Source organism: Neoarius graeffei, chromosome 25 (assembly GCF_027579695.1).
Source record: "Neoarius graeffei isolate fNeoGra1 chromosome 25, fNeoGra1.pri, whole genome shotgun sequence".
Classification (NCBI taxonomy): domain Eukaryota; kingdom Metazoa; phylum Chordata; class Actinopteri; order Siluriformes; family Ariidae; genus Neoarius; species Neoarius graeffei.
In genome coordinates, this window is record NC_083593.1 from 52,395,362 (window position 1) to 52,407,861 (window position 12,500).

Here is a 12,500-nt window from a genome sequence, read left to right on the forward strand (position 1 = left end):
TTTGTGCCCTGCTGGGTGGATTTCGGTCACGAGAGGTTGGAGGAGTATAAATGGAACTACCTGGACCAGTACATCTGCTCAGCCGGATCCGAGGACTTCAGGTGCACCATCACAAGCGATTTCTGTCTTTTCTACGCTGTGCTACTGATGGCGCTGACGTTCACTACTTGTTCTTCTCCACAGTCTTATCGACTCGCTAAAGTTCTGGCGCACCCGCTTCCTCTTGCTCCCGGCGGGCGGGGCCAGGCGAGTGGCGGACGGCGAGGGCCACTGGGACGTGTACGGGGACGGACCAGGGGCAGCAGCAGGGTCTGGAGACGGGGCTCTGCTCGATGGCTTCATTCGCTTTCTGGAGGGGCTGAACAGAATCCGGAGACGCCATCGATCTGATCGGATCATCCGGGTGAGTAGGCAAGAAGACTGTTGCCAGACAGAGAGGCCACGCCCCTTTCACTGAGACTGACGGGCACAGAGGGTATGTCTCATTTTCTGGGAATAATAGACACTGAGACCACGCCGCCTTTACTTGGACTGACAGATCTATATCTATATTCCACTACACTGCCTTCAGTGGGACTCACAGACTCATAGGCCACGCCTCCTTCAGTGGGACTGACACACACACAGGCCACGCCTCCTTCAGTGGAACTGACACACACACACAGGCCATGCCTCTGTCAGTGGGACTGACAGACACATAGGCCACGCCTTCTTTAATGTGACTGACAGATTAATAGACCATGCCTTCAGTGGGACTGACAGACATTTAGGCCACGCCTTCTTCAGTGGCACTGACAGATATTTAGGCCACATCTTTTTTACTGGGACTGACATGTAGGCCACGCCTTCTTTACTGGGACTGACAGACTTGTAGGCCATGCTTTCTTTACTGGGATGAACATCACAGAGACCACACCTCCTTCCACAGGACTGATAGACATGTAGGCCATGCCTTCTTTACTGGGACAGACATGTAGGCCACGCCTTCTTTACTGGGACTGACATGTAGCCCATGCCACCTTTACTGAGACTGACAGACTCATAGGCCATGCCTTCTTTACTGGGACTAACATCACAGAGATCACACCTCCTTCCACAGGACTGACAGACATGTAGGCCACGCCTTCTTTACTGGGACAGACATGTAGGCCACGCCTTCTTTGCTGGGACTGACATGTAGCCCATGCCATCTTTACTGAGACTGACAGACTCATAGGCCATGCCTTCTTTACTGGGACTAACATCACAGAGACCACACCCCCTTCCACAGGACTGACAGACATGTAGGCCACGCCTTCTTTACTGGGACAGACATGTAGGCCACGCCTTCTTTACTGGGACTGACATGTAGCCCATGCCACCTTTACTGAGACTGACAGACTCATAGGCCACGCCTTCTTTACTGGGACTAACATCACAGAGACCACACCTCCTTCCACAGGACTGACAGACATGTAGGCCACGCCTTCTTTACTGGGACAGACATGTAGGCCACGCCTTCTTTACTGGGACTGACATGTAGCCCATGCCACCTTTACTGAGACTGACAGACTCATAGGCCACGCCTTCTTTACTGGGACTAACATCACAGAGACCACACCTCCTTCCACAGGACTGACAGACATGTAGGCCACGCCTTCTTTACTGGGACAGACATGTAGGCCACGCCTTCTTTACTGGGACAGACATGTAGGCCATGCCTTCTTTACTGGGACTGACATGTAGCCCATGCCACCTTTGCTGAGACTGACAGACTCATAGGCCACGCCTTCTTTACTAGGACTAACATCACAGAGACCACACCTCCTTCCACAGGACTGACAGACATGTAGGCCACGCCTTCTTTACTGGGACAGACATGTAGGCCATGCCTTCTTTACTGGGACTGACATGTAGCCCATGCCACCTTTGCTGAGACTGACAGACTCATAGGCCACGCCTTCTTTACTAGGACTAACATCACAGAGACCACACCTCCTTCCACAGGACTGACAGACATGTAGGCCACGCCTTCTTTACTGGGACAGACATGTAGCCCATGCCACCTTTGCTGAGACTGACAGACTCATAGGCCACGCCTTCTTTACTAGGACTAACATCACAGAGACCACACCTCCTTCCACAGGACTGACAGACATGTAGGCCACGCCTTCTTTACTGGGACAGACATGTAGGCCACGCCTTCTTTACTGGGACAGACATGTAGGCCATGCCTTCTTTACTGGGACTGACATGTAGCCCATGCCACCTTTGCTGAGACTGACAGACTCATAGGCCACGCCTTCTTTACTGGGACTAACATCACAGAGACCACACCTCCTTCCACAGGACTGACAGACATGTAGGCCACGCCTTCTTTACTGGGACCGACAAACTCGTAGGCCACGCCTTCTTTACTGGGACCGACAAACTCGTAGGCCACACCTTCTTTACTCGGACTGACAAACTCGTAGGCCACGCCTTCTTTACTGGGACTGACAAACTCGTAGGCCACACCTTCTTTACTGGGACCGACAAACTCGTAGGCCACGCCTTCTTTACTGGACCTGACAGACATGCAGGAAGTTTAATAGAGCGTTTCTTTACTCTCGTTGTTGCTGCTGTGCTGACAGAAAGGAGCAGCCATGAAGGGTCTTCAGGTGACGTCACCGATCTCTCCTTACACCCCAGAGCCTCTCGCACCTCCACTGGGTAAGAAAGGCGCGTCGGCTCTCACTACCCTGCTGGAGCTGGATCAGACTCACAAGTAAGTCCTTGTAGCATGTTGCCATGGTAATATCGGTGATGCTCTCATGTCGTACCATGCAAGAAAGTGGACCAAATGTAAGCTGTGATGTAACTGGACTTGCATTATGTCACACAATCAATCAGAAAAATCATCTTTTTTAATATTGGGTTATTAGTGGTTAGCTGTGTAATCCAATTCGCTAAAGATAGCAGTGGAGGGGATTTACTGAGAAATCAGATACAGCATATGTTTATTATCCCTGTAACATCAGGATTCAAGCTTTCTAGCCTGGTGTGTGTGTGTGTGTGTGTGTGTGTGTAGGACGCTGGAGGAGCAGCAGGCTTCATCTCAGTATGCGGCGGTTAAAGCAAATACGTCATACAGTGATCCTGCTGCTGTCATTGCCATGGCAACTACCTATGTTGACAGCCCTAGAAAGGTGACAGATTGCTTTAAATGAGGAGAGGTGTGTGTGTGTGTGTGTGTGTGTGTGTGTTTTATTCTGCTACAGCTCCTGTATGTATTTGTTTATAGGGGGCCAATTGAGTGTAGAGACCCTTGTAGGTTTTTTTTTTTAAATCTCTATCCCTTTTCCATATTTCTTCCTTTTCTTCTTGCTTGCTACCGAACCATCATTTTAATAATGGCATGTATATCTATTTTGTATACTTTATACACAATCTTTATCAATCTTTAGCAACCACACGCACTGCTTTTCATTAATTGTTTTTTTTTTTTTTTTAACCTGTTCCCTTCACCCCCACCCCTCCCGCTAGAGTGCTTGGACCCCGTCATTGCTGCATGCAGCTGGGCTCCTTTTGTGTTCATTCTCCTTTTTCGTAGATCTTATGATGATGATGATTGATTCCCCCCCCGAAATCACGTTACATGTTGGTGATTCCAGTTATAGTTTTTTGTCTTTGTGTGTTGTTATCTTTGCTTTTCCTGCCCCTTGTTTTCTCGCCTTAAACTGCAGGAAGTCAGAACCGCACAGTTTACACCCTGCTAGTTAACTAAACCGGGTTTATTTGGACAGAAAAAGCTGAAACGCATCATGGACCTGTAAAGCTTAATGAGTAATCTTTACATTTTTGTAAAAGTTCACTCCTGTTGAATTGTCAGTTCTGATCAGCGTGGCACGAGGCTGCAGTACGAAGTACGTGTCGTAACGGATTTCACCTAACACACCATTGCTAGAAATGTAATTTGATATTGTGAGCACAGTACAGATTGAAAAAATCGCTTTCAATCGTAATACACGCTAATTTTATTGCTGTAATTTTTTTACACTACATTTTTAGAGTCTGATATATATTTTTAAATATGCCAGGGTTCATTTATTGTAATGAGGGGGAAAAAAAAAGCATCACAAATGTAGGGTTGGGTTTCTTTGGAATTAGTGATATAACGCCTCATGTAGATAATTCATACTGCATAAAGTTTATGATTCTATCCATATTCACTGGATATGAGCAGTCGTGTACTCTGATTGGCTACTCTACTACTAGGTTATCAGCTCACTTACGTATCCCCCCGCTCTCGCTTATATCAGAACGCGAGCGATCGAAGGAATAGGACACTTATTATGAATGCTGACTTCAAGAAATAATGAACCCTGAAACGAGTAAGTAAAGCGCAGTGTTTCTCCCCAAGGATTTCAATTAGCATCCTGGTAAACTGCCATTTTGAAACAGCATTTTGCTTCTTGAAACAGCGTCAAAATCACTGTATAATCTTTTATAAAATTAACACAGGTAGCATCATATTCAGACAATATAGCATCATATTTATACCAGGATGCTATAAGGCTCTGGGGAGAATATTTGTTGTCTCATTGTTTGGTTTGTACTTATAAATAAGTATTCATTCACAAATCTGTCTTTTTACTCTTTTTCAAATCTTTTCAACCATTTGTTGATTAACATGTCATTTAGATAGAAACACTGGGGAGTAAAATGTTCATCTGAATCCACTGGTTCCAATGACAGAAATAGTCATTTACGCAATTAAATACCATCACGTCCAAGAGAAAAAGTTTTCCATATTAATCTGCTATTTTTAAAAGATGTAAAGAAAAAAAAATAGCCAGCTGAAGCTCGGTACCAAATATCAAGCAGTTGCTGTGATTTGTAGTTGCTGAGAAAAGTGCTACAGAAATGTTGTCAATCCATGCTACTGTATATGTTTCGTAAATGCATTCAGTCGGTAAACAGGAAGTCGATGTGCGACAGACCTGAAAACGGTATCCACGGTATAAAACCTCAAAGTGAAGCTCGGCACCAAATATCAAGCAGTTGTGATTTATAGTTGCTGAGAAAAAGGGTGTTTTGGACGGACAGAGATATAAACTAGTGTACCCCCCTCCTTCAGATGAAATGGCGGAGTGTGTTGCTGAACCAACCGAGTACGAAATAACAGGGTGTCCGCGGATCCTTAAAAAGTCTGATATACAGTATATGGCGTTTAAGGCCTTAAATAGCCTTATATTTTGCTAATATTTCGAAGTGTGGCATTAATTTTCATATGGGTGGCATTAAATTTCATCGGGGCACAAAAATATATGTTTGTACATTTTTTTTCCGTGCTAACGTTGTTCAAACAGCGCACGTCAATGTGTAACAAGAAGATGGCAAAAAGACCGCTCTGTACCTAAAAGTACAGGCATCACACAACACTTAGGGGGCAGCGTTTTCCTTATAGTGTTGTGGGAAAAGACGAAGAAGTGGTTTCTTTAGCGTGGCAGACATGTAGGATGGGGAAGTGTAAGTTTAGGGACAAGTGGCTTGAGGACCAGAAATATAGCGGTTGGTTGTCAAAAGCAATGTCCGAAAATGAAGCTCGGTGTAAACTCTGCAAGAAAGACATAAAGTTGGGAACAATGGGCTCTTCTGCCCTTGACACTCACATGAAAGGGGAAAAGCATAAACGCGCTGCCGCCAGTCAGGTAACAACAACAGTTCCCATGCAGATGTTTGCAGCACCGGTTGCAAACGTTAGCGCAAAGCCCACTTTCCCTTCGGTGCCTACTTCTCCCAGCACAAGTGCCTTCGGTGCTTTCGCCTCGACCGCTACACTTAAGGCTGAAATACTGTGGGTTCTGCAAACGATTGACCAACACCACTCCTACAATTCGAACGAAGACGTGGGCACCGTCTTCAGGGCAATGTTCCCTGATTCTGAATATGCAAAATCGTTTACTTGTGGGAAAGACGAGATTCTGTTCGTAAACTGGAGATGCACTGATTAAAATATAAATATGCTTTGACCATAATAGCCTAGAGTCTGATTTTTTTTTTTTAAATATTTTTCCCCGCGGTAGTGGTCTTATTTTTTATTCTCATAGGTCTTAAAATAGCCTTAAAAAGTATTATTTTTGGTTATCAGAAATGTGCAGATACCCTGAATAAAGACTACTTGAAAACAAAACCCCGAAAAATCTCATCTCATCTCATTATCTGTAGCCGCTTTATCCTTCTACAGGGTCGCAGGCAAGCTGGAGCCTATCCCAGCTGACTATGGGCGAAAGGCGGGGTACACCCTGGACAAGTCGCCAGGTCATCACAGGGCTGACACATAGACACAGACAACCATTCACACTCACATTCACACCTACGCTCAATTTAGAGTCACCAGTTAACCTAACCTGCATGTCTTTGGACTGTGGGGGAAACCGGAGCACCCGGAGGAAACCCACGCGGACACGGGGAGAACATGCAAACTCCACACAGAAAGGCCCTCGCCGGCCCCGGGGCTCGAACCCAGGACCTTTTTGCTGTGAGGCGACAGCGCTAACCACTACACCACCGTGCCGCCCTTGTGGAGAGAATAAAACAGTTATTCCATTCAGTCTCGTCGTACATCGCTTATAGACAACTCGGTGCTACACGCCTCGTCAGCTATCGGCTCATGTACGACTCGATTTCATGGAATAACTATTCAAATATGTTTTTTCATAAATAATTACGTGTACAATTCCTTATGATTGCATTATAGCATGATATAAATGTAAGTGTAAATAAAGTAGACACTAAACATAACTGAGTATTTATCACCGGTTTATCCGTTCACCTGTTAACAGGATTAACCTCATAGCTCTGGCACTAAAGTGTAAAATTGTGCACGCTTTGTATTAATTGTGCCTTTATGAGGAATTATAACTTGCTGCCAAATAATCACTTACACAGTTGTGTGGATTTATGAAAGCGGAATTGAAACTGTGCCGTACTGAAGTCCTGCAGGCCTCCTCCTGAGGGATCATATTCAACTTCCTGGGTTCTTCTGTCTCTCTGTCTGTCTCTGTCTGTCTCTCTGTGGGTCTTTTTTTCCTCCTGTATGCTGACAGGACGCTGCGTTCCTATTGGATTTTATTCGTAGCCCTCGCTCCTCCTACCTGTCTCACTCTCAGGTCAGTAACGTCCTCAGTCTCTCGTTTCCTCTTTGCACAAAATGGGCATGACCGCTTGTGTGTTTGTGTGTCTTTTATGCTTGTGTGTTTTTCTGAACAAAAAAAAATCAATATAAAGGGTTAATAAACCATCAGCCCTCAGAACAGCTTCGATACAGCGATAGGATTATATTTTATTTAGTGCATCCCTGTAACCCTGCCATAGGGGTGGGCCATATAATGCCTCGGTCACAACCAGCCGTACGTGCTCCTACGGCTGGTCTACGTGAAAAAACGCAAGAAACGCACGGAGGGCGCGCGTGAAATGCATGGAGGGCGCGCGTTTGACGTGCTGATTTTCGAGCCGTAGACTGGCCGCAGACTGGCCGCAGAGGTTCTTTGTCATGTCAAACAAACTCTACGGGCGCTTACGTTTTTTTCAGGTTGCAAGACAAACTTGCAGCCAACGTGCGTCTTTCTCCACGAACAAAAAAAACACAGCGATTTGGGAAATGCCAAAAATCGCACGGCCAAAAAATCGTACATCCAGTTGTGACCTAGGCTTAACAGGACCACTACAACGTTTGTCTACAACGTAAACAAAAATAAATTGATTTCTACTAATTTTAATGAATTCTTAAAAAAAAAATCTGATCAGCTGCGTCCAATCAGAGTTTGACACCACTAAAAATACATTTTAGAAAGAGATACCTGTGATCATGACTTAAAGGGGACGTGTTATAAAAGTGAAATTCACTTCTGGAGCCTACAAACTCTGAAATAAGACGCCCAGTTGTTTTTTTTCTGCTGATTTCCGAAAACATGAGCTTCAACATCACAAAGCCGTTCAGGTTCGGCTCCAGTTTCTGTGTCACAAACGGAGCTCGTTAGAATAATCCCGCCCCCTTCATCTGAGTTTCTCCACTCATGGCTTGAGAACTGACATTGCAAGCGATTGAATATTCATGAGGAAAGTGCTACCCGGTTGGCCGGCAGAACCGGAGGGTGGAGCGAGCAGTGGCTTATTATCATTTAAAGGAACAGCAACTCAAATCAGCGGTTTTGAACAGGGCTGTTTAGACAGGTTGAGAAGGGAGTGTGGCGTTTTATCCTTGTGGTGTTTTGACCAAAGCATGTCACGGACATTTCATTAAGACCTCAGGAAACCATTTCAGCTTGGAGAAAAGGGCAATAATGTGTCACCTTTAATTTATCACACAATCAGCATTATATCATCATAATGCCCGGCCCTAACCTGCATGTACTTTTTTTTTTTTTTTTTTTAATATGACAGATGTGTAGATGAAAGATTCTCTATTACTTTAATATGTCTTTACAGTAGGGCTGTGCGATATATCGAATATACTCGATATATTGCCGAAAATTCTGTGTGAGATACATATAATTATTATATCGTAACTATCGAGTATTTTATGGTCATCTTCCGACTTGCGTTTGTTTCGTGTTTGTTTAAAACCTTTTCCGGTGGTTTTCTCCCTGTCCCTCAGGCAGTAATGTGAGAGGCTGCCTAAGGGTAAAAAAACAATAATGTCACGCACTCACCAACCAGGGCGGCACGGTGGTGTAGTGGTTAGTGCTGTCGCCTCACAGCAAGAAGGTCCTGGGTTCGAACCCCGTGACCGGCGAGGGCCTTTCTGTGCGGAGTTTGCATGTTCTCCCCGTGTCCGCGTGGGTTTCCTCCGGGTGCTCCGGTTTCCCCCACAGTCCAAAGACATGCAGGTTAGGTTAACTGGTGACTCTAAATTGACCGTAGGTGTGAATGTGAGTGTGAATGGTTGTCTGTGTCTATGTGTCAGCCCTGTGATGACCTGGCGACTTGTCCAGGGTGTACCCCGCCTTTCGCCCGTAGTCAGCTGGGATAGGCTCCAGCTTGCCTGCGACCCTGTAGAAGGATAAAGCGGCTACAGATAATGAGATGAGACTCACCAACCAATCCCAGGCGACATCCCGGTGCTGAAAAGAACTTGCGGGAAGATTTCCTAGTTTCGGTTGTGCTGCCAGATTGGGCGGTTTTAAGTGTGTTTTGGCGGGTTTTGAACGTATTTTGGGCTGAAAAACGTCAGCAGTATCTGGCAACACTGCCGGCGGGAAGATATCCTAGTTTCGGTTTACAGCGCTGACTCAGTTCGTGGAATCGCTGGTGCTGCATAGGCGACCATGTAAGCTCTGTCAATTTCAGTGACAAATTAAAAATGGAAGTGGACGAATTGGTTCCTAAAAGAACTAGTAAGGGGTCAGTCATCTGGCATTTTTTGGATATCGCAAGGAGGACGTGGAACAGTAAATGCCAATTTGTAAAGTGTGCAAAAAAAAACCTGTCATCACGAAAGGCAGCAGCACTACAGATATGTTCCATCACCTGAAAACTCACCCGGTACAGTATGAAGAGTCTCTTAAACTCTGAACTACTTGCCCACGAGCTAAACAAATGACCATAGCGGCCTCGTTCTCCAAAGCCACCCCATATGATGCCATGTACACACGTAGCCGGGTATTTTTAAAACCGAACATTTTCCCCCCCTCCGTTTATAAAAATGTTTTATCCACACCACCTCGTCTTCGAAAAAAATCCCTTCCACACATAACCGAACATCTGCGTTTTCAATCACATTCATAAGAATTCCAAACCTGTAGATGGCATTATTTCCCCAAATCCTACCCCCTAATCACATCAGAATAGCCCTCTGTTGGCGTCACTTCCGCCTAAACATAAAACATGACGCCAAGCTCGTTCGTCTGGACAGACTCGGAGACAGAATTGCTTCTAAACACAATTTTGGAGTATAAACTTCAAAAGACGCAAGAAAACGTTGATTGGGAATCTTATCAGTAGTTGGGCTTCTAAAATTAAACATGTAAATAGCACCTGCACAATAATTAACGCTTTCAAGGCACTACTCCGATCCATTACTCTTTGTCCATGCTTAATCTGGCTTCTGCAGTAAACAAAGGTCGCACGTTTGACGTCAGGGCAGATTTGTTGTCATTTTTTTGGCGCAGATTGTGACGTTCTAAAACGCAAAATTCCGGTTATCTCTGTCTACACGAAAAGGCATACACGGAGTTTTCAAAAATCTTCACTTTGCCCGGAGTTTTTTTAAATATTCGTTTTTGATGTGTTTTCATGTGGATGACAGGCCAAAACGTAGAAAAATATCTTCGATTTAGCAGATACCCGGCTACGTGTGGACGGGGTCTGAGAAAACGAGTCAGAGATGGAGAGCTATTACGCATGCAATCACTAACGTCATTGCCGAAGACATGATCCCAGTTAGTATAGTGGAAAAACCAGGCTTCCAAAAATTACTAAACACACTCGATCCCAAATATGAGTTGCCTGGTCGCAGACATTTTACAGAGAAGGCGATACCGGAATTATACACATCTGAGAGGCAGAGCCGGAAAACATTCAGTTCAAAAGTGTGCAAAGAGAAAAATGATGTTTTGCAGATCTCTCTCTTCTCTCTCTCTCTATTGTGAATGTTCCAGTGGTTCTCAGTAGTCAGGTTAATAGCTTGGAGATCTATTTTTTTAAATAATTTAATGAAAGAGCACTTTTCTTATTTTTTAGGCTAAATGTCTTTCTCAGTGTTGAGCTTGCACTTTATTGGTTTGAGCTCTGAGCAGCTCTGTATTGTGTTGCCCCTTTGTTGCAATTTTCAAGATTGTTTTTGCAGTTTGTGCCACATCTTTGTTGAATAAAAATAGTCTTATTTCAATTCAATTGTGATTAATCACCAACATGAAAATTTAAAATGTGTTGTTGAAAACCACCTGTAAAGTTAACCAAGAATGTTATTTAATCTGTAGTCCAGTAAAGAGTAAAAGTGAGATTTCATGGGATCCTTTAGAGGAGATTTAAATATATCGAGAAATATATCGTATATCGTGAAATGGAGAAAATGTATCGGGGTATTAATTTTTTCCCATATCGCACAGCCCTACTTTACAGTACCCTTGGGTACCCTGTCGTTGTTATTGTTGTAGTATGCAAAAGTGTTGTTTCAGATTTGTTGCATGTCAGTAGATTTAATGATGTTTGTCTGTATTATTTTCAATATAGAAATAGTTAGTATTTATTAAAGAAACGCATGTATTTAACGGTGTTGTTGCTTCGTGAAGATGTCTGCTGAGCCTCCTGCAGCCAATCCTGCTGATTCTGGATCAGTAGAGAAAGCAGGGAACCTATCAAACGACAGGATGGTGGTGGGCGGAGCTACCGAGGCTGCTTCAGGACCCGAACCAGGGTAAATACAGAAGTCTGAAATATAGACGGTTTTAAAAAGGGACCGTATTCAATAGGCATGTAACGATTCACCTGATTCACGAGTCGATTCATTTCACGATATTTGGCTCACGGTTTGATTTTCCTGAGATATTTTGGGGGAAAAAAATTGTTTTTTGTTTGTTTGTTTATTGCACATACGAAACAAAATTGGCTTAAAATATAACAAATACAAGCTATGCAGGGGAGGCCTAGCCTGGGAAATCCCATGCTGCTTTGCACAATCGTTCCGATCTGAAAAGACAGCATGGAAACTATGGTCTAAAGGCTCGCCTGAGTTAGGGAGCCAGTCAGAGAGTGGGGAGGGGTGGAAAGACGGTGACGCGTACTACTCGACAAACGGAAGCTTGTAGTTTATTTGGGACTGTTTACGGATCACATTTAACATGGCGGCGAGCGATACGAACCAAACTTTCGATCAGCTTCTCTCATATTTGTCTTGCACAAACGGCAGTAATCGTTCGGTGCCATCGTTTTCCTATTTTTGTTTTGCCTTCTCTTTCTCTTTCCTTCTCTTCTTTGCCTCTTCGTCGCTCTAACTACGTCACCGGGTACAACTGCCATGATTGGCCATGGGCTACGTATACGCCAAATGATAGACATTCGCAACGTCCAATAAACGGCCGTTGACAATCGTAAACCACACCTCCCCTACGAGAAATTCAATAGGCGGATTCCAGACCATATTTCACTTGTGATATGGTCTGGTGTTAACCAGACTAGGGGAGGCCTGAAACCTGATGGTTTTTCGAGGGTCTCCTCTTGTTAAAATAAAAATGACTATACAGGTATGCATCGACTTACGACTGCGTTTGGTTACGATTGACCGGTCGTAAACCGATCTGGTCGTAAGTCGGCCTATGTTAAATGACCGTAAGTATATTGTGATGTGTAATGATACTGTAATCATCTTAAAGTCTTATTTTATCAACATTTTCTTATTTCATTACCTTGGCTCATTATTTGGTTTAAGTCAAACACTGTGTACAGTACAATTCGATTAATATGTGCAAAACAAAAAATACGAAACACAGGTGTGAAAAATAGAAAACATTTTAGTTTGAAACACACCAATGTAAAAC

The 12,500-nt window shown here is 44.2% G+C and overlaps 1 protein-coding gene across 6 annotated transcripts in view; it reads left to right on the forward strand.

Annotated features, from left to right (window-relative positions):
* Positions 1–12,500, forward strand: part of depdc5 (DEP domain containing 5, GATOR1 subcomplex subunit) — a 90,310-nt gene that overhangs the window by 64,832 nt on the left and 12,978 nt on the right. For 4 of the 6 annotated variants that reach the window (XM_060908424.1, XM_060908426.1, XM_060908425.1 and 1 more), the window contains exons 29-34: positions 1–101; positions 184–403; positions 2,613–2,746; positions 3,050–3,167; positions 7,071–7,133; positions 11,256–11,380. The exon at positions 1–101 is cut by the window's left edge and continues 67 nt beyond it. In XM_060908424.1, coding sequence (XP_060764407.1) covers positions 1–101; positions 184–403; positions 2,613–2,746; positions 3,050–3,167; positions 7,071–7,133; positions 11,256–11,380 — 761 coding nt within the window. The remainder of the gene's footprint in view (positions 102–183; positions 404–2,612; positions 2,747–3,049; positions 3,168–7,070; positions 7,134–11,255; positions 11,381–12,500) is intronic. The other 2 variants (XM_060908427.1, XM_060908429.1) reach the window with 2 other exon arrangements.